The sequence below is a fragment of the Carcharhinus amblyrhynchos genome, chromosome 19, assembly GCF_965287045.1.
Source record: "Carcharhinus amblyrhynchos chromosome 19, sCarAmb.v2.hapA, whole genome shotgun sequence".
Lineage (NCBI taxonomy): Eukaryota > Metazoa > Chordata > Chondrichthyes > Carcharhiniformes > Carcharhinidae > Carcharhinus > Carcharhinus amblyrhynchos.
Window position 1 is genome coordinate 4,038,167 of NC_137342.1, and position 25,870 is coordinate 4,064,036.

Genomic DNA, 25,870 nt, shown 5'->3' on the forward strand with positions numbered 1-25,870 from the left:
CAGGTTAGGTGTAAGGATTCGCATTCTAATCAGTAATCTCTAAACTGTCTGTGCTTTATGTGCTCTGTCTGAGGCCAGAACTCTCCATTCACCTGACAAAGGGGCTAACCCCGAAAGCTTGAGAGTATATTATCAAATAAATAGGTTGGACTAAAACCTGGTGTTGTCAGACTTTTCACTGAACTCAACACAGACAGATCAGCCATGATCTTATCAAATAGTGGAACAGGCTCAAAGGACCAAATGACGTATTTCTATTTTGTTTGTTAGTTTGTTCGTAAGATAAAGTGCCCATCTTGATATTTATGTAGTAAATCTTTGAACTGCTTGCAATTCATTTATATGACTCCTTAAATAAGGAGACCAGTACTCTACACAATTCTCCAGAAGTGGTCTCACCAGTGTCCTGGAGCATTACCCCCCCCCCGCCCCCCCCCCCCCCCCCCCCCCCCAGCTCTGTAATCAATTCCCCTTGAAATAAACAGTAACATTTAATTTGTTTTCCTTAATATTTGCTGTACCTGCATTCTAGCCTTTTGTGATTCATGAATCTACTCCTACTCCTGATTTCTGTTTGTATTCATGTTCATAAGATAGTCATAAGACTTTTAGATCCCAAGGGGTCTTGACAGAATCGGTGTAGAGAGGGTGTTTCCTTTATGGGAGAATCAAGAACTAATAATCACTGTTTACAATTAAGGAGTCACTCATTTAAGACGGAGGTGAAGCCAATTTCTTTCTCACTCTGAGATTCTTTGGAATGCTCCCTCAAAAGGCAGTGGCAGCCTTTTAAAGCGGGAACCAGATAGATTGATAACATTTCATGCCCTTGCATGTTATCAGCGGAAATGTAAAGTTTATTTATTAATCACAATCAAAGCTTAATACTGCAATAAAGTTACTGTGAAATTCCTTTAGTCGCCACAGTCTGGTGCCTGTTCGGGTTAATGCACCTAACCAGCACGTCTTTCAGAATGTGGGAGGAAACTGGAGCATCTGGAGGAAACCCATGCAAACATGGGGAGAATGTACAAACTCTACTCAGACAGTGACCGAAGCCGGGAATTGAACCCGGGTCCCTGGCGCTGTGAGGTAGCAGTGCTAACCACTGTGCTACTGTGCCACCCTACTAGAGAAGACAGGTAAGCGAAGTTGAGGTTATAATCAAGTCAGCCATGATCTTACTGAATAGTAGAGCAGGCTCTTGTAAACTCCAGTGGATGTAAGCCCAGCCTATCCAACCTTTCCTTACAAGTAGATAATAAGGAAATGGCAGATGAAATTAACAGATATTTTGCTTCTGTATTCACTATAGAGGATACAAGAAACATTCCAGTAATAGCTATAAATCGGCAGGTGGAGGGGAGAGAGGAACTTAGTGAAATTACAATCACTAGGTAAGCAGTACTGAACAAACTGATGGAGCTGTGAGTTGCTAAGTCTTCACCTTAGGGTCTTAAGAGGTGGTGAATTAAATAGCTGATGCATTGGTGTTAACTTTCCAAATTCCAGTTATTCTGAAAACGCTCCATCGGACTGGAAAGTCACAAATTGACCCTTCTGTTCAAGAGGGGAGAGAGGCACAAAACAGGAAATTACCAACTAGTTCTCTTGACAATCTGTCATGGGGAAGGTGTTAGAATTGATCATTAAAGAGGTGAATCCTGTGCGCTTAGATGAGCTCAAGGCAATTGGGAAGAGCCAGCATTGTTTTATAAAAGGAATATCATGTTTAACCAATTTAGTAGAGTTCTTTGAAGGAGTAGCATGTGATGTGGATAGAGGGGAGCCTGCGGATGCACTGTACTTGGATTTCCAGAAAACATTCCATGAAATGCCATATCTAAGGTTATGGCAAAAATTAAAAGCCCATGGTAACTTATTAGTCTGGATTAAAGATTAGCTGGCTGACAGCAAATAGAGTATGTACAAGTAGGCCTTGTTTGGTTAGCAGGATGTGACAAATGGCAAGGGCCTCAATTTTTTCCAATTTGCAATGACTTAAACAAGGGGATTGAAGGCATGGTAGCTAAATTTGCAGATGTCATACAGTTGGATAGAAAAGTATGTTGTGACGAAGCCATAGAGTTTGCGAATATGGATAGATGGAGCAAATGTGCAAAAATCTGGCAGGTGAAGTATAATGTGATAAAGTGTAAAGTTCACTTTGTCAGGAAGAATAAAAAAGTATTACTTAAATGGAGAATAATTAGAATGTCATGGTGCAGAGGAATTTAGGTGTTCTCGCGCATGAGTCACAAAGTTTGTATGCAGGTAGGCAAGTAGGCCAATGAAATACTGTCCTTTGAGCGGAATGGAGCACAAAAATATGGATGTTATATTTCAGTTGTGAAAGGCATTGATGAAATCACTTCTCAAACTGTGTGTAGCTTTAGTCTCCTTATTTAAGAAAGGATGTAAATGCATTGGAGGTGGTTCAGAGGAGGTTTACGAGATTGATACCTGAAATGAGTGAGTTGTCTTACAAATATAAGTTGGAAAAGCTAGGCTTGTTTCCATGAGAGTTTAGAAGAGTGAGGGACAGTTAGACGATTATGAGATCCTGAATGATATTGACAGGGTGGATTTGAAAGAATGATTCCTTTTGTGAGAGTCTAGAATTACGGGGCACTGTTTTGAGATTAAGAATCACCCTTATCCAACAGAGATGAGGATTTTTTTTCTCAAACCGTTGTGCAACTTTGGAATTCTGTGCCTCAGAAGTAAGTGAAAGCGGTGTCATTGAATATCTTTAAGGCAGAGGTAGATAGATTCTTGTAAGCCAAGGGGATCAAAGGATATTGGAGGTAGATGGGGAATGTGGAACTCAACGCAGACAGATCAGCCATGATCTTATCAAATGGTGAAGCAGATTCATAGGACCAAATGATGTACCTATATTTTGTTAGTTTGTTCGTAAGATAAAGTGCCCATCCTGATATTAGTCTAGTAAACCTTTGAACTGCTTGCAATACGTTTACATCACTCCTTAAATAAGGAGACCAATACTCTACACAGTTCACCAGAAGTGGTCTCACCAGTGCCCTGGAGCGTAACCCCTTCCCAACTCTGTAATCAATTCCCCTTGAAATAAACAATAATGTTTAGTTAGTTTTCCTTAGTACTTACTGTACCTGCATTCTAGCCATTCAGGCACGAGGTCCCTCTGAATCTGCAATTTCTTACTCATTTAGATGAATTTTTAATTCTTCCTGTGAAAATGGACAATTTCACATTTTCCTACATTGTACTTGATTTCCAGATATTTGTCAACTCGTATAACTTATCTCTGTCCCTTTCTAACCTCCTGCACAACTTACTTTCCTGCTTATGTTTGTGTCATCAACAAATTTAGCAAACCTACCTTTGGCCCATTCATCCAAGCCATTAATATAAATTATAAAATTCTGAGGCCTCAGGACTGATCTCTGTGACATACCACTCATTGCATCCTGCCAGCCAGAGAAAGTTTAATTTATGCCAACTGTTCCCTGTTAGCTAATCAATCATTTATCCATGCCAATGTGTTAATCCCTATACCATGAGCTTTTATTTTCTGCAATTGTCTCTGATATACCACCTTATCAAATGCCTCCTGGAAACCTAAGTACAGTACATCTATCTCCTGGTTCTCTCTGTAGTTTTTTATTCATTCATGTTCATGTGACTTCTTCAAAGAACTCCAATAAGTTGGTTAAATATGATTTCCTTTCCAAAAAACCATGTTGATTCTGAATACATTTTTCTAACTGGCTTACTGTGAAATAACTCTTGACAGTTATCCAATAAAAGATGTTAAGCTAACTGGGTTTGTGGTTTCCTGCATTCACTCTCCCTCCATCACTTTTCCAATTTATTGGAACTTTCTCATAATCCTATTTTTGGAAAATTAAAACCAATGCATCAACTATTTCACTAGTCGCTCCTTTCAAGACCAGAGGTTGAAACCCAGCAGGATACAGGTATTTGTAACTCTGCAGCTCCAACAATTTGTTAAATACTATTTCCCTGACAATTGCAATTTTCCTGAGTTCCTCCCTCCTGTTTCTTGATTTAAACTACTGCTGTGATGTTAATTGTATCCTTTACTGTGAAGATGGATGCAGTCCATCTGGTATAGGTACACCCATGGTGCAGTTAGGAAAGGAGTTCCAGGATTCTGACCCATCGATAGTGAAGTAATGGTGATATAGTTCCAAGTCAGGGTGGTGTATGGTTTGGAGGGGAACTTATAGGTGATGTTGTTCCCATGCATCTGCTGCCATGATCTTTCTAGGTGTTCGGGATCATAGGTTTGGTAGGTGCTGTTGAAGGAGTCTTGAAGAGCTGCTTTGCATCTTTGTATTTGGTGTACACAGCTGACACTGCACTAGTGGTGGAGGGGGTGAATGTTTAAGTTGGGTGGATTGGTTTCCAATTTGACTTGGATGGTGTCTACCTTCTTGAGTGTTGTTGGAACTGCAATCACCCAAGCAAGTGGAGAAAATTCAATACACTCCTAACTTGTGCCTTGTGTGGACAGACTTTTGGGAATCAGGAGGTGTGTTACTTGTCACAGAATTCCCAGCTTGTAACAAGAATATTTATTTGGCTGGTCCACTGTAATTTCTGACCCGTGGAATATTGATGGTGGGGAATTCAGCTAAAGGGGAAATGTTACCATCTTTCTGGTTAGAGATGGTCATTGCCTGGCCCTTGTGTAGCACGAATGTCACTCATGACATATCAACCCAAGCTTGAATGTTGTCCAGGTCCTGCAGCATATATGCACAGGTACTTCAGTGACTGAGGAGTTTGGAATGGTACTGAACATTTTGTGATCATTAGTGAACACCCCCACTTTGACCTTAGGACAAATTGATGGCAGTTGAAGATGGTATGGCCAAGGATACTACCTGAAGAACTGCTGCAGTGAAGTCCTGAGACCGAGTGACTGGCCTCCAATGATGATAGTATCTTCCTTTCTGCTAAGTATGACTCCAACCAGTGCATAGTTTTCTACTTAGTTTCCATTGACTTCAATTTTGCTGAGGTTTTATTATGCCACACCCAGTCAGATGCTACCTGGATGTCACGGACAGTCACACTCATCTCACATTTTCATTTCCAATTTTGGTCCTAGGCTATAATGTGGTCGTGAGCTAAGTGGCCCTGGTAGAACTCAGTGATAGGTTATTGCTGTGCAAGTGCTGTTTGATAAAACTGTTGGCAACAACTTTCATTACTTTGCTGAAGATTGAGAGTAGACTATTGGGATGATAAATTGTCAGGTTGGATTTTTCTTGCCTTTTGTGGACAGGACATACCTGTGAGCTTTGCACGTTATTGGGTAGATGCCAGTGACGTCGCTGGACTAGAAACAGATTGGTATTATACACTGCTTTTAGCCACTTCTTGATGTCTTGCCTTGTAATCTGCTTTTGCATTTCATTTTAACCAACTCTGGGGATGTTCATATGCTTGGAATTGTTTTTATTGAAGTTTTAAGACGCCAGTTCAGACCTAAGTTTCTGATCAAATTGAATGTGAAATACTATCATTATATGAACATTCCTACCTAAGGAATCCTTTGCTATGGTGTTATTAATCAATCCTGCCTCATTACACATTACCAGAGAACAGCCTATTGTAGACCTGAAACGTTCCAGATTGTATTGATCTGAGAAACTGTCCTAAATGCATTCTAAGAACTCATACTCTGTTTGCTAATTTGATTTATCCAATCTATATTAAGAAAAAATCTCCCATGATAATTGCAGCATCCTTTTTAAAATCCCCTTTTCTTGATTTGTACTCTACCCTTTTTTGTAGCTATTGTTGGGGAGGCGGGGTATAAACCAGTGACTTCCTTCTTTTGTTCTTTAGCTTCTTACAAACTGATTCTATATCTTGAACTTCCAAACCAGAATTATTTCTCACTACTGTACTGATCTTGTTTTATTGACAGGGTTACTCCAACTCAATTTGCTTTTCTTCTATTCTTGTGAAATGCAAAGTACCCTTGAAATATTCAGGGCCCAGCTATGGTCACTTTGCAACCATGTTTCTGAAATGGCTATCACATCATGCTCATTTAATTCTATTTATGGTATCGATTCACCCATGTTGTTATGAATGTTGTATGCATTCAGATAAAGAGGCTTTAATGTTTTACCATTTTTCCAACTCTGACCTTATCTGCTGCTGCACTTTCTGTTTGTGTTCTCTGTCTCATCCTGTCACACTCTGGGGATTATTATCCTTATCACTACCCTGTAGCACACCTTTGTCCTTTCTCTTCAATTTTCCAAATATCCCCTCTGTTAACACACCCCACATACAATTTATGCCTTCCATACAGTTCACCAGGACACTGGTCCCAATACAGTTCAGGTTTGATTTGATCCTCACTAAATTGGTAAAACCTGGAAAAGTATGAAAAGACCTTAAAAATTACTTGGAAGCCTGTGTCATTAGATATTGCAGTCTGCTGAACATTTGAAAATTCTATCCAATAATGACATAGCTAAGAATTTCAGAAAAGTGTAGTGGTATCTCTCAAGATCAGATACTCTCCGGTTACGAAAATGTTGCCAAATTTACTGCATGCAGCTGAGTCCTACTTGACAGTCCAATGGAAACAGAACAGTGCACAAAAGAAAGCTACTGAAATGCTTGACTTTGCATATTGGATGCGAGGTGCATGATGTTGAGATTCACAACATATACAATAGCGTAAAATAGTTTTCTTGCATGTCTGTAAAAGGTTGTGGTCAGGAGGCTGGAAGCAGTCAGTGACCATGACTATTGTCCTGCTAAAGATAAATGAAATGGAGTGAATCATAGCGGTAGAATGGAACTGCATGTTGTAAATTTAATGTAAATAGCTGTGGTTAACCATAAGCATCTTGAGACTTGGAACATCTTAAATTTCATTTCTGGTTTGTGATTTTTCTGTGTTGCCAAGTGGTAATCTTTCTACCTTTCTATTATCCTGCAGATTTGCCTCATAATCTGTAAATTAAAATAAATGAATAAGTGCTTACTTACAGGTTGTGTTTGAATAACTGGTAAATACGCATGTTGAATTTGGTATAGTATGAATTGCTGGGATTAGATGTGATGCAATAAATTTATGAAACTGAAATGAAGCATACAAGACTCATTTGGTGATTATTGACACAAAAAGTAGCAAAGTAATGTTCAAAACTCAATGTTCTTTTCCTGTTCCACGGCTTTACTTTAATCTGCAGAAAGATCATGTTACATCAGACTATGCAGCAAAGGAATGATACATAACAATCACAGAAGACTGCTGAAAAGAGACATTTTGCCAAAGCTTCATCTTGCACCCATCAAGACAAACATAATAGCAAATTTAAGTAATCAGCTTATACTACAAGATAAAAGTGTTGATTAGTCGGCAAGTCATGTCTGGTTGAGTTGTTGCCTTGGGAAATATGATGAGAAACTATAGGCTCCCAGGCTGCTGGATAATTCAAAGGTGATATAAGGCTTGAAAATATTCCTTTGTTTGAAGAGAACATAGGAATGTATATCAATTCTAGCAAGCATAAATAAGCCATGCTATAAGCTTGACTTATTATCTTAAATTAATTGTTAGTGCAATTATTAGTGCACACAGGGTTTTCCAGTGGAATCACGTGTAACAGTGGTCGCTTTGTTTTGGGTTTTGAAAGCACAGTTTTGTTAAATATAACCTGCAGTTTGCCTAATATGAACAATCAAAGGAACATGCTGTTTGGTTCAGTTAGCCTGAAAATCAGGCACTGAAGTTCTCAGACGATGTTGCTTAATTGTGTTGTAGGTAGATATATTTTTGGAAAGATGGCTGCATCCTGTTAGTGGGAAATACCACTGCATTGTAATATGATGATAGCTTACTTAACTACTACTTCAAGTTTGAGGTTCTTTGCCAAGATAATTGAAGGTAGATTGGCTGGTCTTCAGGTTCAAAAGTGGCAGTCTTTGACCCATCTGTGAGCTTATGTAATAACAAAGCCACACATCTGATCAGGATAGTTTTTGTTGCAAAAGATAGCTTTGATGAGCTCTATTTCTGCATCAAACTTGACCAGCTTGAGGGGTGAGCAATTAGCTAGTGCCTTATTCAAAGGTTTGTTGCTCAGTCCAATCATGTTGCATGTGGAGCTATCTGCATCCCAACCGGTTTATTGACCAGTCAAGGTAGGCTTACAGTAGGTGGTGGTGGAGAATGGAGAACACATTATGGCATTCCTCAACTAGCACATCAAGAAAAGGGAGTGAATTAGACTACGGCATCTCAAGTGTAGGATCACTTGCATACTTATGGTGTGTAAGTAAATCCTTAAACTCAGCTGCAGATTCAGAGATTGTGAACATATCACCTACGGTCAGAAATATTTATGGGGTAGAAGGCTCAAGCACACTCCATCAAAAATGCATTTCTCGTAGAAACCAACAAACATGTTTGTGATGATGAAGCCAAAGGGGATGCCATGGCAAGACCATGGGCACACATAGCAACTTGTGCAGTCAAATTTAGTTTTAATGATACTAAGTTCTGGCAGTGGACACTCAGAAATAGCAGTTCATTTATGTTGCTGTGATGGCGATGGAATCATGGTATTGTCACTGGACTAATAATCCAGAGACCCAGGACAGTGCTCGGGAACCTGGGTTTGAATCCCACCATGGCAGATAGTGAAATTTGGATTCAGCCAAAATGTGGAGTTGAGAGTCTAATGATGACCATGAAACTATTGTCGATTGTTATTACAACCTATCTGATTCATGCTTTTAGGGAAGGAAATCTGCCACCGTTGTCTGATCTGGCCTATCTGTGACTCTTTTAACACTCTGAAAAACAATAAGCCACTCAAATAAGTTAAGTTAGGGATGGACAATAATTGCTGACCCAGCCAGTGACACACATCCTGTGAACAAATAAAAAAGATATAGAAGATGGTCTCAAAATTGTAAACTCTGTTCATTCACAATGATTTTAGAGTTAATAAAAAAAATGAAGAACACTAGCTGATTTTAGTAGTGTTCAAAAGAACATTTCAAAAGTAATACTAAAACTCCTCTGCCTTTTCACAATAATTCTTCCAACGCACACTGGTTGAAGTATGTATTGTGGATTGCTACTAACATTTTACAAAAGTCTAAAACTTAACAAAAAAAAAGCATGAGCAGTAGGTGTTTTATTTAATTACTTCTTGACTATTAAGATTTTGGGAATCTTCATTCTGTGTAAGATTAGTCTGTATTACTTGCTCAGCGTAGTACTATTAATGCAACCAAACTTTATCTAATGCTGTCTCACCTGGAGGGAAGGGTAGTGCTTATTTTCCACTTACATGTGCTACATCAGTAACATGCTGTGTCAGTAGTCTGAACCCACACTCAAGCTGGTTTGTATCTTTCAGTGCTACATCTTGAACTGGTAGCTGCAGTTTGGGTTTGGGCATGCAGTATCCTGTTTTGTACTGTCTGACTGAGACTCCAATCTTCCATCCCAGAATAGATCTCAGTACTTCTGTGGTTATACATTGTCGCACAGTTCTTATCCAGCAGGTAAAATATAGATCCCAATTTTGGTATTGTCTAAACATTGAAATTAATTTCGGGCAGATCTAAAACATTTGAAACCCATTTTCCTCAGGCACTTAAGTCCAATTTGATGGTGTACTTGTGATATATGCATAAATTGTATTTATGCAGGACTAGCGGACACAGCCTCAAGATAAGGGGAGCAGTTTAGATCAGAGTTGAGAAGGAACTTCTTCACTGAAAGGGTGGTGAATCTCTGGAATTCTCTGCCCATTGAAGTGGTGGAGGCTACCTCGCTAAATATTTAAGTCACGGGTTGATAGGTTTTTGACTGACAAGGGAATTAAGGGTTATGGGGAGAAAGTGGGAAAGTGGAACTGATCCACTTCAGATCAGCCATGATCTTGTTGAATGGCGGGGCAGGCTCAAAGGGCTAGATGGCCTACTCCTCCTATTTCTTATGTTCTTGTATGTTGGGGTTTGGGGTGTGAACTTGTCCCTTTAAGGATGCAGGTCAAGTGACCCCTGGGTAATCAGCTCCACAGTGGAAAGTCTGACAACACCAGGTTTTAGTCCAACCTATTTATTTGATAATATACTCACAAGCTTTCGGGTTAGTCCCTTCGTCAGATGAATGGAGAGTTCTGGCCTCAGACAGAGCATATAAAGCACAGACAGTTTAGAGATTACTGATTAGAATGCGAATCCTTACACCTAACCTGCTGTTCATTCGCATTCTAATCAGTAATCTCTAAACTGTCTGTGCTTTATATGCTCTGTCTGAGGCCAGAACTCTCCATTCACCTGACGAAGGGACTAACCCGAAAGCTTGTGAGTATATTATCAAATAAATAGGTTGGACTAAAACCTGGTGTTGTCAGACTTTTCACTGTGTTTACGCCAGTCCAACGCCGGCATACCCACATCATAATCAGCTCCACCCAGTAGGGAACCCATTCAGGCAGTCGACAGTGGAACAGAGCACACCAGCAATAAAGAATTTCCAATCTTCAAATTATCAAGCCTACTCCCCATGATTGTTTATGCATCTTTAGTTCATAGGAGCATACATAACAGTACTGGAGTCAAATTCCATGCCATACCAAAATGAAAGAGTGACAACCATTTCTCCTCATGCTTTCTTTTCTTCCAATTCAGTTGGGCTCAATGTTCAAATTTGAATAACAGTCTTAGCTTTGGGGCAAAGTTGATGGTGCTTTCCATGAGATTGAAAGTATAAAGTAATTGCATTCAAAGTGTTGTCACGAAACCTTAACTGTATTTAAGCTTTTTGGAAATACTGTCTTGGACGTGACCTTTTTTTTTAATGCTTGTTGCACTTAATTAGTATAATCTAGTAAGAGGCTCCTCTCCTGTACTTTGCCCTGCCACAAGCACAGGTAAAAGTTCATGTTGTAACACTCATGACTCTGACTCCACTACAGCTGAATAAAATCTTCTTATACTGAAGTTGATGTGCAAGTGATTATAATTAGTTAAGGACTGATCAGAATCAAATGCTGAACAATGGAGGCTTAGTTAATTTATGCTTGGAGCAGAACACATCAGTCAAGATTGCCTTATATGGGAAGGTTGGTGTGTTGGAATTCTATGCTTGGATTAGATATTAAATTACTTGATATTGATTGCCCGTGTAATATACTGCCATCTTGTGATTATCTCCAAAACTTAACTTAAAAGCTGTTGCATCACATTTTGCTGTATCTCTTGCTACTTGAGATAAGGGAGAGCTGTAGAGGTAGATGCAGCTCAAGTATGGCAAGAGGGGAATTAGGAAGGAAAGAAATATAAACTATTGTGATATTACAATACTTAGTCTGTCGATGGCATTTACTTTGCATTCGATTAAAATCTCCTTCTGACTTTGTCCTTGGAGGGCAGTTGAGAGTCAACCACATGGCTGTGGGTCTGGAGTCACATGTAGGCCAGACCAGATAAGGACAGCAGATTAAAGAATATTAGTGAACCAGATGAGTTTATCTGACAATTGACAATGGTTTCATGGTTATTAGTAGTTTCTTAATTTCAGATTTTTTTATTGAATTCAAATTCTACCATCTGCCATGGCAGGATTCGAACCAGGGTCCCCAGAACATTAGCTGAGTTCTGGATTAATAGCCTAGCGATAATATTACTAGGCCGTTACATAGAACAGTACAGCACAGTACAGGCCCTTCGGCCCTCGATGTTGTGCCGAGCTATGTCCAAACCCAAGATCGAGCTAATCCCACTCCCTATCGTTCTGGTATGCTCCATGTGCCTATCCAATAACTGCTTCAAAGTTCCTAAAGTGTTCAGTTCCACTATCACAGAAGGCAGAGAATTCCACACCCCTCTGAGTAAAGAATCTACCTCGGACATCCCTCCTATATCTCCCACCATGAACCCTATTGTTATGCCCTCTGGTAACTGCTACATCCACCCGAGGAAGTAGTCTCTGCACGTCCACTCTATCTATCCCCCTCATCATCTTATAACCCTCTATGAAGTCACCTCTCATCCTCCTCCACTCGAAAGAGAAAAGCCCCAGCTCCCTCAACCTTTCCTTATAAGACCCACCCTCCAAACCAGCAGCATCATGGTACATCTCTGCACACTCTCCAATGCTTCCACATCCTTCTTATAGTGAGTTGACCAGACTGCACACAATATTCCAAATGTGGTCTCATCAAGGTCCTGTGTAGTTGCAGCATAACCCCACGGCGCTTAAACTCAAACCCCCTGTTAATAGACGCTAACGCACCTTCTTCACGGCTCTATCCACTTGAGTGGCAACCTTCAGAGATCTGTGGATATGAACCCCAAGATCTCTCTGTTCCTCCACATTCCTCAGAACCCTGCCATTGACCCTGTAATTCGCATTCAAGTTTGTCTTACCAAAATGAATTACCTCGCACTTATCCAGATTAAACACCATCCGCTACTTTTCAGCCCAGCTCTGCATCCTATCAATGTCTCTTTGCAGCCTACAAGAGTCCTCCACCTCATCCACTACTCCACCAATCTTGGTGTCATTAACAAAGTTACTAACCCACCCTTCAGCCCCCTCTTCCAAGTAATTGATAAAAATCACAAATAGCAGAGGACCCAGCACTGATCCTTGTGGTACACTGTTGGTAACTGGCCTCCAATCTGAAAATTTTCCCCCCACCACCACCCTCTGTCTTCTATGAGACAGCCAGTTACTTATCCAATCGGCCAAATTTCCTTCTATGCTACACCTCATTTTCTTCATGAGCCTACCATGGGGAACCGTATCCGTCGCCTTACTAAAATCCATGTATACGACATCAACTGCTGTACCTTTGTCTACACACTTAGTTACCTCAAAGAATTCGATCAAATTTATGAGGCAGGACTTATCCCTCCTGAAACCATGCTGACTATCCCTGATTAAGCTGCATCTTTCCAAATGGTCATAAATCCTATCTCTCAGGACCCTTTCCATTAACTTGGAAAGCATCAAAGTAAGACTAACTGGCCTACAATTACCAGGGTCATTCCTATTTCCTTTCTTGGAGAGGAACAACGTTTGCCACTCTCCAGTCCTCTGGCACAATCTCTGTGGATAGTGAGGACCCAAAGATGACCTGCTGAAGAATTTTAAATCAAGGCAGAGTGCAGGGATGCTGAATGAGTGGAGCTTAATGAGTTAAGAAACAGGCAGTTCATTTTTGGATAAACATCAGTTGGCACAGTATGCAAGTTTGAGAGGTCAGCCAGAGTGCATAAGAATAGACAAGTCTAAAGCTAACATGAGATATTGATTAGAGTTTCAGTAGCCGGCAAGCTGAAGCAGGGATGGAGTTGGAGGTGGGAGTAGTAGTCTTGGTGGTGAAGAGACTATGTGTCAGAACCTCATTTGGGTTCAAGTACAGCTCTGGGTCAGCCTCAGAGTTGCCAGGGAGAGAGATGGTCTCAGATCAGAGGTAGATTATAAGAAGATAGAAGAGGTTTAGAGGTTCCAGAGCTTAAGGTCCAGGTAGCTGAAGAGAGAACTTGCCAAGGCTGGAGCAGTTAAAATCAGGTAGGTGGGAGAGACCAGAATTGAAGAAGCACAGGGAACAGAGTTTGTGGCAAAATTGGTAGGCTGAAGGCAAACGTTTGTGTTCCCAGTAGCTTCTGTATTTACCTTTCCACCTCTTAAGTCTCAGTCTTGTGGCTAAGTCTTTGGTTAAGTCACTGTGCAGTCTGTTTCCAGACTTCCGTTGGTGTTATCTGAGAACAAGGCATGCATGAGAGCAATCTGGTGGTTGGCACTGTAGATTTTTCATGTGCACCATCTATTTTCGAGTGAGGAATCTGGTCCTGCCTCCACTTGATGGCCTCTTAGAGTCTGGAGTAGTTAACTGGAGTCATTATGCATTTTATGGTCATCAGTAAGAATAATCATTGGACTACAGCAAGTATATGCAACTTCTAAAATAGTGAAATCAAATTTACCATTAAGAATAGATACCAACTTTTTTCTTTATTCTCTGGATGGAAATATCGTGGCAAGACTGGCTTTTATTGTCCATCACTGGTTTCCTCTGCTGCAATTTTAACTTCTATGATTCTTTGTAATCTTTTGATTCAGCTGAGTCTATCTGTTGGCCACTTCATAAGAGTCAGCGTAATTGCTGGAGGTAAACCTGGTGTTTCATAAAAGCCAAATTTTTCCCTGAAAGTCATTACTTAAGTAATGTTCCTTTATTAGCGTAATCGTACCCCAAAATTTTAAAATAAATAAACCCTAAAGAATGGCAGACCTATAAACACTGAATGCAATTTATTTTCTAACACAAGTTCCAGTTTCCACAGAGAGCCATCAATAACGAACAATTTACTGTATAGCTGCGTAGATTTAAACAATGTTGCTGAAACGCAATGCATGTTGCCGATGTCTGTCTGTCTTTCACAGATCAAGATGAATTGGCTTAAGTGGGATATTTCAGTAATCCAGTTGGTAATGCCCCCAAACATGTAGTGTATTTGTCCAATCATATATCCTCTGAAAGTGAAGAGAACATAAGGCTTCATTCAACATGTCTCCTATCGTATGGGAAGAGATATTTGCTGAGTTTAATCTCTGTTCTCAGCTCTTCCATCTGAAATCAATCCTTGAAAGCATGTCTAGCAGATCTAGTGAATGCATATTATGGAATACCTAATGACTTGTCTCAACCAGCCTGCAATTGCAAAACCCAAACAAAATGTCTAATGTTACATGTGATTGCACGATTGGGCTTCGTTTGCAGAACAATCCTGAATATGTTAATATCTACACCAGTTTAAGATTATCATTTGAGCTTGCAACATTATTTAGATACCTTGCAGGGTTTTTTAAATGTTGAGACTCTTATAGTAACATTTTGCACAATTTTCCCTCCTCTGGCACGCTTTCTCCTCTTCGTCCTGAAGGCGTTTGTTTCTTGTTGGTCATACTGCTCCAAGGTTTCTAGGTAGTAACATTTTAAGTTTTAAGATTAATAAGATCTATATGTCACAGTCAAGGCCAGCATTTTATTGCCCATTCTTGATTTCCTAAGAACTGAGCCTTAACAGTAATATAGACAGGCTAGTCAATTAAATTGAACTTGAGCCCATTTCTTTAATCCAATATCCATGCAAGAGGCACTCCCAGCCTGTGGACGACATTTGCCTACTCGGTAGAGATCGGATCTAATCTCTGTGGCTCATTCATCCACTGAATAAAGTTACTCACCAGCGAGAGAGCAAATTTACATTTAGTACTTGCATATAAAGGTGCACTCTGACTTCAAATTTTATAATCTTTGTATTGCAGATTATGTGAAGAACTTGTCTCGAGATTGTGCTGATTACAAAGATACTCAAGGTACCAAATTATCTTTTCTATTAATAAAGTGCTAGCATTTTTGCCATTAATATATTAAGATGATGCTCTTTATCTTTGTTGTCAGCTGCACTTGCCATTGTTGTAGAAGTAGCGAACCATGCAAATGACATATTGAAACAAGGGGTAAGTAAGCAAGTTGAGCTAGTTTCTACACTGATGCATTGCTGTGCTTACTTGGTTTGTTTGAAACTAGCTGTGATCTTAATTTTTTTTTTCTCTCTCCTGCCTCTAGGATAACTTCCAGAAGCTGATGCAGATTCAGTATAGCCTTAATGGCCAACAAGAAATTGTACAGCCTGGAAGGGTGATTATTGCTGACTGACATCTGAAACTTCTATTTAAAAAGAGCTGAATTGTTTGGTAGACCGTTGAGTGCAGACGAGGGGATATATAGTTGATTGAAGTATTGGTAGCTAAATTCTTATCCTAGTCTACTCAGTCAATTTTATTATTGTGTTAGCAAATTATTTATCTGCCTTGTAAGTCCAGACACAAACCTTTAATGTTCTGGCAATTTTCTTTTGAGGCTGGCTCAAATTTGTTAAAATTGATAAATGCAAACTTAATTTGGGTCTGGAACAAGGGGTCACAGTTTGGCAAATGGATTCGGCCATTTAGGACTGAGATGAGGAGGAACTTCTTCATTCAGAGGGTGGAGAACCTATGTAATTTTCTTAAAGGCTGACAAATGGTGCGGTGATCTGAGACTGCACATGAGGTCAGAATTGGAGGTGAGTCGAGTTCTGAAAGACTTGTATGCTTATGTATTAATTTGGCTTAACTATATTCACGTTAATTCATCTAGGAGCATCACTGGTGAGGTAGGCCCAGTGAGAATGGACCTGCTCCTGGTAAATGGGTATCAAAGATCAGCAGACAGAATTGTAGTTGAACAGTGAGCTGCCTTCAAAGAGGAAATAGTTGGGGCATATTCCCAGGTAGTAGAGAGATCGGACAAACACAATCATAGTTCCCTCTATGGTGAAAGAGGTGGAAAGTAAGAAGAAGCAGGAAAAGGGTACGTATGATAAATAACACATTGATAATAAATGTAGAAAGTTCAGATAGGAAGTGAAGGAAAAAATAAGAGCAGCACAGAGTATGAGAAGAAGTTGGCAGCCAAAACAAAATAGAATCCATATAAATATTAAGAGGGAAGTGAGGCTGATCAAGGACCAAAAATTTGGTGTGTACTTGAAGGCAGAGGTCATGGCTGAGGCACCAATTCACACTTTACTATGGAAGAAGATAGTGTTGAGTCATAATGAAAGAGGAGGTAATTGAGATACTGGAGGGGCTGAAAGTTGATAGAGATGTTTAAAAAGTTTGGCTGTACTTAAAGTTAGTAAGTTAACAGGACCAATTCAGATGCATTTGAGGTTACTGAGAGAATTAATAATGGAAATTGTGGAAGCATTGGCCACAATCTTCCAATCTTCTTTTGATACAAGGGTGATGCTAGAGGAATGGAAAATTACAAATATTTATATGCCTGTTTAAACAAGGGGGTAAGAATAAACCCACCAACAGTGGGCCAGTCAGTTTAACTTCAATGCTGTCAAAGTATTTAGAAATGAGACAAAATTGGCAGTCAGTTCACAAAATCACAGAATTGTTACAACATTTGGCCCATGGTGTCTGCATTTACTCTCCTAACTAACATTTCAGTTAGTGTCATTCTTCTCTTTGTGTAACCTTGTTTGTTGTTCCTCTACAGATAAATGTCTAATTTCTTTTTGAATGCTTGATTGAAACTGCCTTCATTGTACTCTCAGGCAATATTGGACAATTTGGATGAATTAAGGAAAGCCTGTATAGATTTGTTGAGACAAATCGTGTTTAAGTATTTTGATGAAGTGACACTTAATGAGGGGGTAAGGTTGCTCTCACAAAAGATATTTGACAAGGTACCACACAGACTTCTCAGCAAAGCTGAAGCACATGAAATAAAAGGCATGGTGGTAATATGGATACCAATTGCGTGAATGATGGAAAATAGTAGTGAAAGATTGCTCCAGTCCGAAAATCAGTGCGTAAAATGGGGTTCCCCAGGGCTCAGTATTAGGACTACCAATTTTCTTGGTCTACACTAATGGCTTAAACTTTGGCATATAGGGAACAACTTCAAAATTTGCAGTTGACACAATTAAATTTAATGGATGAATTAAATTTAATGCAGAGAAATGTATTGTGATAAATTTTGGTAGGAAGAATGCAAAGATGTAATAAAATCAAAAGGATGCAATTCTAAAAGGGTTGCAGAGCAGAGGGACCTGGGAGCATATGTACACTACTCATGGAAGGTTTTGAAACTGTTTATTAAGACATACCGGTCCCTGGATGTTACAAATTGGGGTAGAGTACAAAAGCAAGAAAGTTATAGTATCAGTGGTCCAGCCTCAACAGAAGTCTTGTGTCCAGTTCTGGGTATAACAGTATAGGAAGGATGCGATGGTACTGGAAAGGGTTCTATAAAGATTTACACAAAAAGTTCCAGAGATGTGAGTTACATAGACTGGAGAATCTCGAGCTAGTTCCTTTGGAGAAGAGAAGGTTGAGGGGAGATTTTATGGAGGTTTTCAAAACCACAGTGACTCTGGACTGAATAGTTTAGGAGAAACTGTTCCCATTGATGCAAGAGTCAAGAACCAGAAGGCACTGATTTAAAGTGATTGGCAAAATAAGCAGAGATGATGTGATGAAAACCAGAATTTTGCAGTCCAGATCTGGAATACACTGTCTGAGTGTGTGATGGACACAGATTCAATCATGTCTTTCAAAAGTAAATTGAATAAACACCCGAAGAGAAAAGATTTGCAGACTATGGGGAAAAGGGCATGATAGTGTGATTAATTGAATTGATCCTGCAGAGAGCTGATATTGACATCTTGGGCTAAATGGCTTCCTCCTGCTCCATAACCATTCTATGATTCCTGTTCTATAATTTTATGATGGGGGTGGCTTACTTGGTATTAACACCTAGTATTGAACATATTTCCCTTACTTTTGATTGGGATAATACACCATTATGCATGGCCTATACCATGCTTCAATCACAAGGGCTATCATAAAAAATGGTCTGTTGTGGCATGAAGTAAGCACTCCGTAAACATTATAGATCTCCCTATCTCATGCCACTTGATTTACCCATTGCAGCAACTACATTCGTAGGGTTAGAACTTCTGCGTTCCCTAAAACACTCCATCTTCTGGCCTGACTCAAGAATTTAAAAACATAAAAAAAGGAGCTGGAATAGGCCATTTGGCCTTTTTTGCCTGCTGCATCATTCAACAAAATTGAAGCTGGTTTACCTTAACCACTTAACATTACCCCATTATTCTTAATTCCCCTTCGTACCAAAAATCTATCGACCTCTATCTTGAAAATATATTCAACGTCTGCACTGACAAACAATGATTTAAGCAGCTCCTAAATTTATAATTTAATGCAAGTATAAGTTTATACGTTCATGAATTATTTTGATGGGCCGCTCTGGTGGATTTGGGATGGCACAGAAGTTAGCACTGTTGCCTTGCTGTGCCAGGGACCTGGGTTCAGTTCCAGCCTCGAGTGACTGTGTGGACCATAGAATACCTATGGTGCAGTAGGAGGCCACTTGGCCCATCCAGTCTGCATTGACTCACCGGCTCTCCGCAAGAACATCTCACTCATGCCTACCCTTACCTGCTCTATTCTCGTAACCCTGCTCACTTAGCATGGCTAATCCCCCTAGCTCGCACTTCTTTGGACTTTGGAGGAAATCCATGCAGACATAGGGAGAATGTGCAAACTCCACACAGTCACCAAGCCGGAATCAAACTTGGGTCCCTAGTGCTGAGACAACCGGCTAACCACTGTTGCCTAGAAATTTCACCCTGTCTGTGTGGTTTCCCCTGGGTGCTCCGAATCCTTCTGCGGCCCAAAGATGACAGGGTAGATGTGGATTTGCCATGATAAATTGCCCCTTAGTGTCCCAGGAAATGTAGGTTAGGGGGATTAGCAGGGTAAATGCATGGGTTATGAGGATGTGTCACAACACCAGGTTAAAGTCCAACAGGTTTATTTGGTAGTAAACGCCACTAGCTTTCGGAATGCTGTTCCTTTGTCGGGTGAGTGGAGAGTTCTGCTCACAAACAGGGCATATAAAGGCACACACTGTGTGTGTGCCTTTATATGCCCTGTTTGTGTGCAGAACTCTCCACTCACCTGACGAAGGAACAGCGTTCTGAAAGCTAGTGGCATTTACCAACAAATAAACCTGTTGGACTTCAGCCTGGTGTACTGAGACTTCTTATTGTGTTTACCCCAGTCCAACGCTGGCATCTCCACATGACGAGGATGTGACAGGGAATGGGCCAAGGTAAGATGCTCTGCCAGAGAGTCAGTGAAGAGCCAGTGGGCTGAATGGTTTCTTTCTGCATTTTTGGGATTCTGTGTATACTTTGCCAAATAGATTTGGTGCATTATGATCCAGCTGAAATGAAAATTCTAACTTGCAACACAAATTGTGCATTCCTTGTTTCAGTTTTGTTTTTCTTTTTAGCAAGGAATATTGATTAAGATTTGTGGATTAAAACAAATGTTTTGAGGAAAGATCAATAAACTAATATTCAAAAATAAGAATACTTGTGCCAATCTAAAAATTGTTCAGTTATTTATGTTTTTTTTAAAAACAAAACTCATGATCAACTAACGCTTTTCTTGTCTAACTGGTGGTCGCATAAAACTTTCTTTTTCTTTTTCCACATTGTGCTCCTTTGAAAGAACAATTCAGGCCCAGATTTTTCCCTTGTGATTCTGTGCAACATGATTTTCAATTGTGAAGTAGTTAAGCACATTGTTTCCAAAGAAATCTGTCATGTCTGCTTTATCCAAAGCAACTGGTAGCATTATTTTGTTGTTTGTCTTTTTGTCTAGGTCTTTTTGAAGGAAGGAACTTTGATGAAACTGTCCAGGAAAGTTATGCAGCCACGAATGTTCTTTTTGGTAAGTGATTTCATGTTTAAATCCACTATATCTAATCCATCTGGAAACAATAATTATTTTCTGTATATTGTGTTTTGTAGAACCTATAATTCTGTTAAATAATATTTACAGTTGACATCCCATAAACTTTCAAATATATCTTTCTAAGGGAAATTACTTAAGCACCTGAAGAGAGAAGATTTGTAGGACAATGGGGAAAAGGCAGGGTTGTGTGATGAGACAAGCTGCTCTTGCAGAGACACAGCATGGACACAATGAACTGAACAGCCTCCTTCTGTGCTGCACAATTCTCTGACTTTAACACACTATCAATTTGCCTGATTGAGATGTCTATAAGCTAGATAAATTTTCTAGCATGAACTAATTTCAATTACTTTATGGTTTTAAAACTATGATATGATTAAAATCTTCTGGAGGGAAATATGTGCAAAGCTATTTGGAAAGGAAAGGAGTGGGACAAATTGGATAATTCTATCAGAAAGTTGTAACACGCACAATACACCAAAATGCCATCTTCTGCACTGTAAGGATACTAGTAAGATAAACCAGTCAGCCTTGTGATGGTAATGAGAAAAATTCTAGAGTCCATTACCAAAGATTTTATAGCAGAGCACTTGAGAAACAGTGGTAGAATCAAACAGAGTTTGTATGGCTTTACAAAATTGCAATCATGCTTGACAAATCTACTGAAATATTTTGAAGATGTAACTAGTAAGGCTGATAAGGGGGAGCCAGTGCTTGTGGTTTATATGGACTTTCAGAAGGCTTTCAATAAACTGCGTAAAATTCAAGCACTTGGCATTGGGGGTAGTACAACAAGATGGATATAAAACTGGTTGGCAGATAGGAAACCGAGTAGGAATAAATGGCAGTTTTCCTGAATGGCCAGCGCTGGGGTACAGCAAGGATTGGTACTATGCCCCTAGCTATTCACAATATATATTAATGATTTAGATACGGGAAGGAAATTTAATATCTCAAAATTTGCAGATGACACAAAGCTGGGTGGGGAGGGTGAGCTGGAAGGAGGATGCAAAGATGCTCCAGCATGGTTTGGACAAGCTGAATGAATGGGCAAATGCATGGCCGATACAATGGACAAATGTGAGCTTCTTCACTTTGGTAGCCAAAATAGGAAGGCAGATTATTATCGAAATGGCTATAAATTAAGAGGGGGAATGTGCAATGAAACCTGGGTATCCTCATACACCAGTCACTGAAAGTAAGAATGCAGGTGTAGCAGGTGTTAAACAAGACAAATGGTATGTTGGCCTTCACAGTGAGAGGATTTGAGTACAGGAGCAGCGATGTCTTGCTGCAATTATACAGGGCTTTGCTGAGAGCACACTTGGAATATTGTGTGCAGTTTTGGTCTCCTTATCTGAGGAAGGATGTCATTATAGAGGATGCATTGCAAGTTTATCAGACTGATTCTTGGGATGGCGGGACTGACATAAAAGGAGTTATTGAATTGGTTAGGATTAAATTCATTGGAGTTTAAAAGAATGGGGTTGATTTTAAATTTGAAAACAGTGAAATTGTTCTACAGGGGGTGCAGGGAGAGTCTCATAGCAACCTACAAAATTCCAGCAGGATTAGACAGGGTTGATGCAGGAAGGATGTTCCCAATGGTGGGAGTGTCCAGAACCAGGGGTCATAGTCTGGATAAGAAGTAAACATTTTAGGACTGAGGTGAGGAGAAATTTCTTCATCCAGAGAGTGGTAAGTCTTTGGAATTTGCTACCACAGAAAGCAGTTGAGGCCAAAACATTCGTGGGCAGGATTTTACAGCCTCACTTGTCTTGAAACTGTAAAATCCTGTCCGAAGTCAGTGGACTTCTCCATGGTCTGCCCCTCACCAGCTCCAATTTTTGTGGCGGGCAGGACAGTAAAATTCTGGCCCATATGTTTACGAGGAGGAATTAGATATAGCTCTTCGGGCAATGGAGATCAAAGGATATAGAGAGAAGATGGGATCAGGCTATTACGTTGGATGATCAGCCATGATCATAATGAATAGCAAGTAGGCTCAAACGACTGACCTCTTCTTCCTACTTTCTATGATTGTGTTAAGATTCTTGTTGGTGCCTTCCAGCATTGCTTGCCAGAAATTTGGAGCACGGTTGTGCTATTTCCTAAAGTTGACTATATTCGTAAAAGTCAACACTATTCCATCCACAAATAGCCATAGTCCACGAAGGGCAAATAGGTACATCACTTTGTTCACTGCAGTTCTGCACACTGCTGTCTACCTATCCAGCCTTTCTCTGACAGGGCTTGTCCTCCCTAATGTCTTGCCTAATATTGTCATCAACTTCAGATCCTCATTCCACCTTTTGCAGTGCATTTTCAATTTCCACTCCTTAACTTGAGCTTAAAGCCCACGGGATCTGTGACTTTAATTTTTCCACTGACAAATTTATTGGTTTTTCACTCAATCTAGCTGATTCCAAGGACTCTACATCAAAGCTACATTTCAAAACCTGTTATCAAACTCGAGTTTAGCTCTCACTCCCATCCAGAACATTGTTCCATACCAAGGATTTTGCAAGTTGCTTTTTTGAGTGCAGGCGATTTGCTCACTCTCCCTGCTTCAGTCACAAATGCAGCTAATGTTGGGAACTGTTAAAAGACAGATTCTGAGGTTAACCAGAGCATTGTTGAGGAGGTTTCTCGAGATTGACTTCATCCCTTGGGGAGAGGCCAGGTTACTAAGCAAGCAGAAATCAGCGTTAAAGTAGTGCTGGCTTTTTTTCTTACCATTTCAACATGCATACTGGTATTTAAAGTGAGACATAGTAACCTGTTTTCAGGTGAATTCTATTCCAATTTTTGAGCTGGCGCAAGGTGTCATTCTTCATTTATCTCTTCCTAGGTATGCAAATAGGAAATATTTAGCTAAGACAAACGTGGGTCCAAGGGTCAGATGAATTTATAATGGGGAATAGAGAAATGGCAGAGAAGCTAAATGATTATTTTGTCTATTTTCACTGAGGGAGATGCAAAAATCTCCCAGAATTAGAGATTCAAGGGACTAAGGAGAAATTGAAGGAAATTACTATTAGTAAGAAGGTGGTATTGGAGAAATTAATAAGACTGAAAATTGATTAAACTCCCCTGGACCTTATACTCTACATTCTACATTCCAGTTGAAAGAGGTAGCCATGGGGATATTGGATGCATTGCTGATCATCATCCAAAATTCTATAGATTCTGCTAATTGGAAGGTAGCAAATGTCACACCACTACTTAAGAAGGGAGAGAGAAAGGAAAAGAGGAACTACAGACTTGTAGTAAAATAAGAGGACAGAGATGAGAATTTTTATTTACTGAGGGCTATGAACCATTGGAATTCACTATCCCAGAGCACTGTTGAAGCTCAATCATTGAATATGATTAAAGCATTGGATTCCTCTTGCTTCTGTGTTCCTAAACAATGTCCACAAATAGCAGCCATTTGCCTTCTGCACCCAATCATCAGGTGTCACGACAATACCATGAAGCAGTACTTACACAACAATAAACTGTTCACTAATATTGAAATTGCATCCTGCCAGGACCACTCAGGTTCGTTCTTTTAGTCCAGGCGGGGGGCAGGGAGGGGGTGGGTTGGTTGGTTGGTTGGTGCTGTGTGTGAAAGTGACTGCTTTTGACATCAAAGCATCAAAAAGCCGCAGCAAAATTGGAGTCAATAGGAATCGGTGGGGAACTCCTAATACTTGGAGTCAAACCCAGCACAAAGTAAAATGGACGTGTTTATTGGAGGCAGTCATCTCATTCCAGGGTACTACTGCAGGAGTTCCTCATGATAATTTGCTAGGCTTAAGTATCTTCAGTTACTTAATCAATAATCTTCCTGCCATCAACGGATGTGCTGCAGCAACTCTTCAAACCTCCTTCGATAATTATGGGACCTCTGATATCTGCTATCTCTTATTTCAGTAAGGCATTTGACAAAGTCCCTCATGGTAGGTTGGTTGAAAAGTTTAAGGCTCATGGGATACAAGGAGAGGTATCTAGATGGTTTGAGAACTGGCTAGGTAGCAGGAGACAGAGAGTAGTAGTGGGAGGGTCCTTTTCTAGCTGGAGGTCTGTCACCAGTGGTGTGCCGCAGGGCTCAGTACTGGGACCTCTTCTATTCGTAATATATATAAATGACTTGGAAGAGGGCGTACATGCTGTGATCAGCAAGTTTGCCGATGACACAAAGATGGCAGGATTGGCGGACAGTGAAGAGGAGTGTCAGGTGACACAGCAGGATATAGATAGGCTGGTATATTGGGCAGATAAATGGAAGATGGAATTTAATCCTGATAAATGCGAGGTGATGCATTTTGGAAGGAATAATGTAGTGGGGAGTTATATGATAAAGGGTAGACCTATTAAGAGTATAGAAATGCTGAGGGACCTGGGAGTGCAAGTGCAAAAGTCTCTGAAGGTGGCAACACAGGTGGAGAACGTTGCGAAGAAAGCTTATGGTATGCTAGCCTTTATAGGAAGGGGTATAGAGTACAAGAACTGGCATCTAATACTGCAGTTGTACAGAACGTTGGTTAGACTGCATTTGGAGTACCACGTCCAGTTCTGGTCACCTTACTACTGGAAGGACGTGGAGACCCTGGAGAGAGTGCAGAGGAGGTTTACCAGGATGCTGCCTGGTAAGGAAGGACTGGGTTATGAGGAAAGATTGGGTAAATTAGGGCTGTTTTCCTTAGAAAGACAGAGATTGAGGGGGGATCTAATAGAGGTATATAAAATAATGAAGGGTATAGATAGAATAAACAGTGGCAGGCTTTTTCCTAGATTGGAAACAAGTATCATGAGGGGCCACGGGCTTAGAGTGAGGGGGGCGAGGTATAATTTGGATGCTAGGGGGAGGTTTTTCACACAGAGGGTTGTGGGGGTATGGAATTCACTGTCAAGTCAGATGGTGGAGGCAGGCACACTGGACTTGTTTAAGGTGTACTTAGATAGACACATGAGCGAAATAGGGATGAGGGATATAGGTGACTGTTTTAAATAAGGATCAGAGCCTCGGGATGTTCCTGGAAATCGACTGTTACATGTGTTGATGTTTTTCTCTTTTACTCCGCAGGTGCGTTGGTCCACCTTGTTGTCTAACAAGGGGCATACACGCGGTGGGTCGTGCATGGGCTGCTCTTGGATGTATCGAGAGTAGCCTAGTACTTCGCATAGTTTGTGTATGCTTAAACTGGACCAGCAGATGGGCACCATGACAGCTCAGTGACTATCACTGTTTGCTGTGCAGATACATGGATTTGGGCCAGTATCTGTGGGAGTTTGCGCATTCTCCCTGTGGTTGCGTGAGTTTCCTCCAGGTGCTCCAATTTCCTCCCACACCTCAAAGATGTGCTCTTAGGCTGATTGGTGTAACAAATTGTCCCTAAATTATTCTCCCCTCAATCTGGTTTCCAATGTGGGTGCCATAAGCATGGGTCAAGGGTG

At 40.3% G+C, this 25,870-nt stretch overlaps 1 protein-coding gene across 1 annotated transcript in view; it reads left to right on the top strand.

The window, feature by feature from the left end:
- fgd6 (FYVE, RhoGEF and PH domain containing 6) overlaps window positions 1–25,870 on the top strand; it is a 135,154-nt gene that overhangs the window by 59,094 nt on the left and 50,190 nt on the right. The window contains exons 9-12 of the mRNA XM_080207140.1: window positions 15,347–15,397; window positions 15,483–15,541; window positions 15,651–15,722; window positions 20,336–20,404. Coding sequence (XP_080063266.1) covers window positions 15,347–15,397; window positions 15,483–15,541; window positions 15,651–15,722; window positions 20,336–20,404 — 251 coding nt within the window. The remainder of the gene's footprint in view (window positions 1–15,346; window positions 15,398–15,482; window positions 15,542–15,650; window positions 15,723–20,335; window positions 20,405–25,870) is intronic.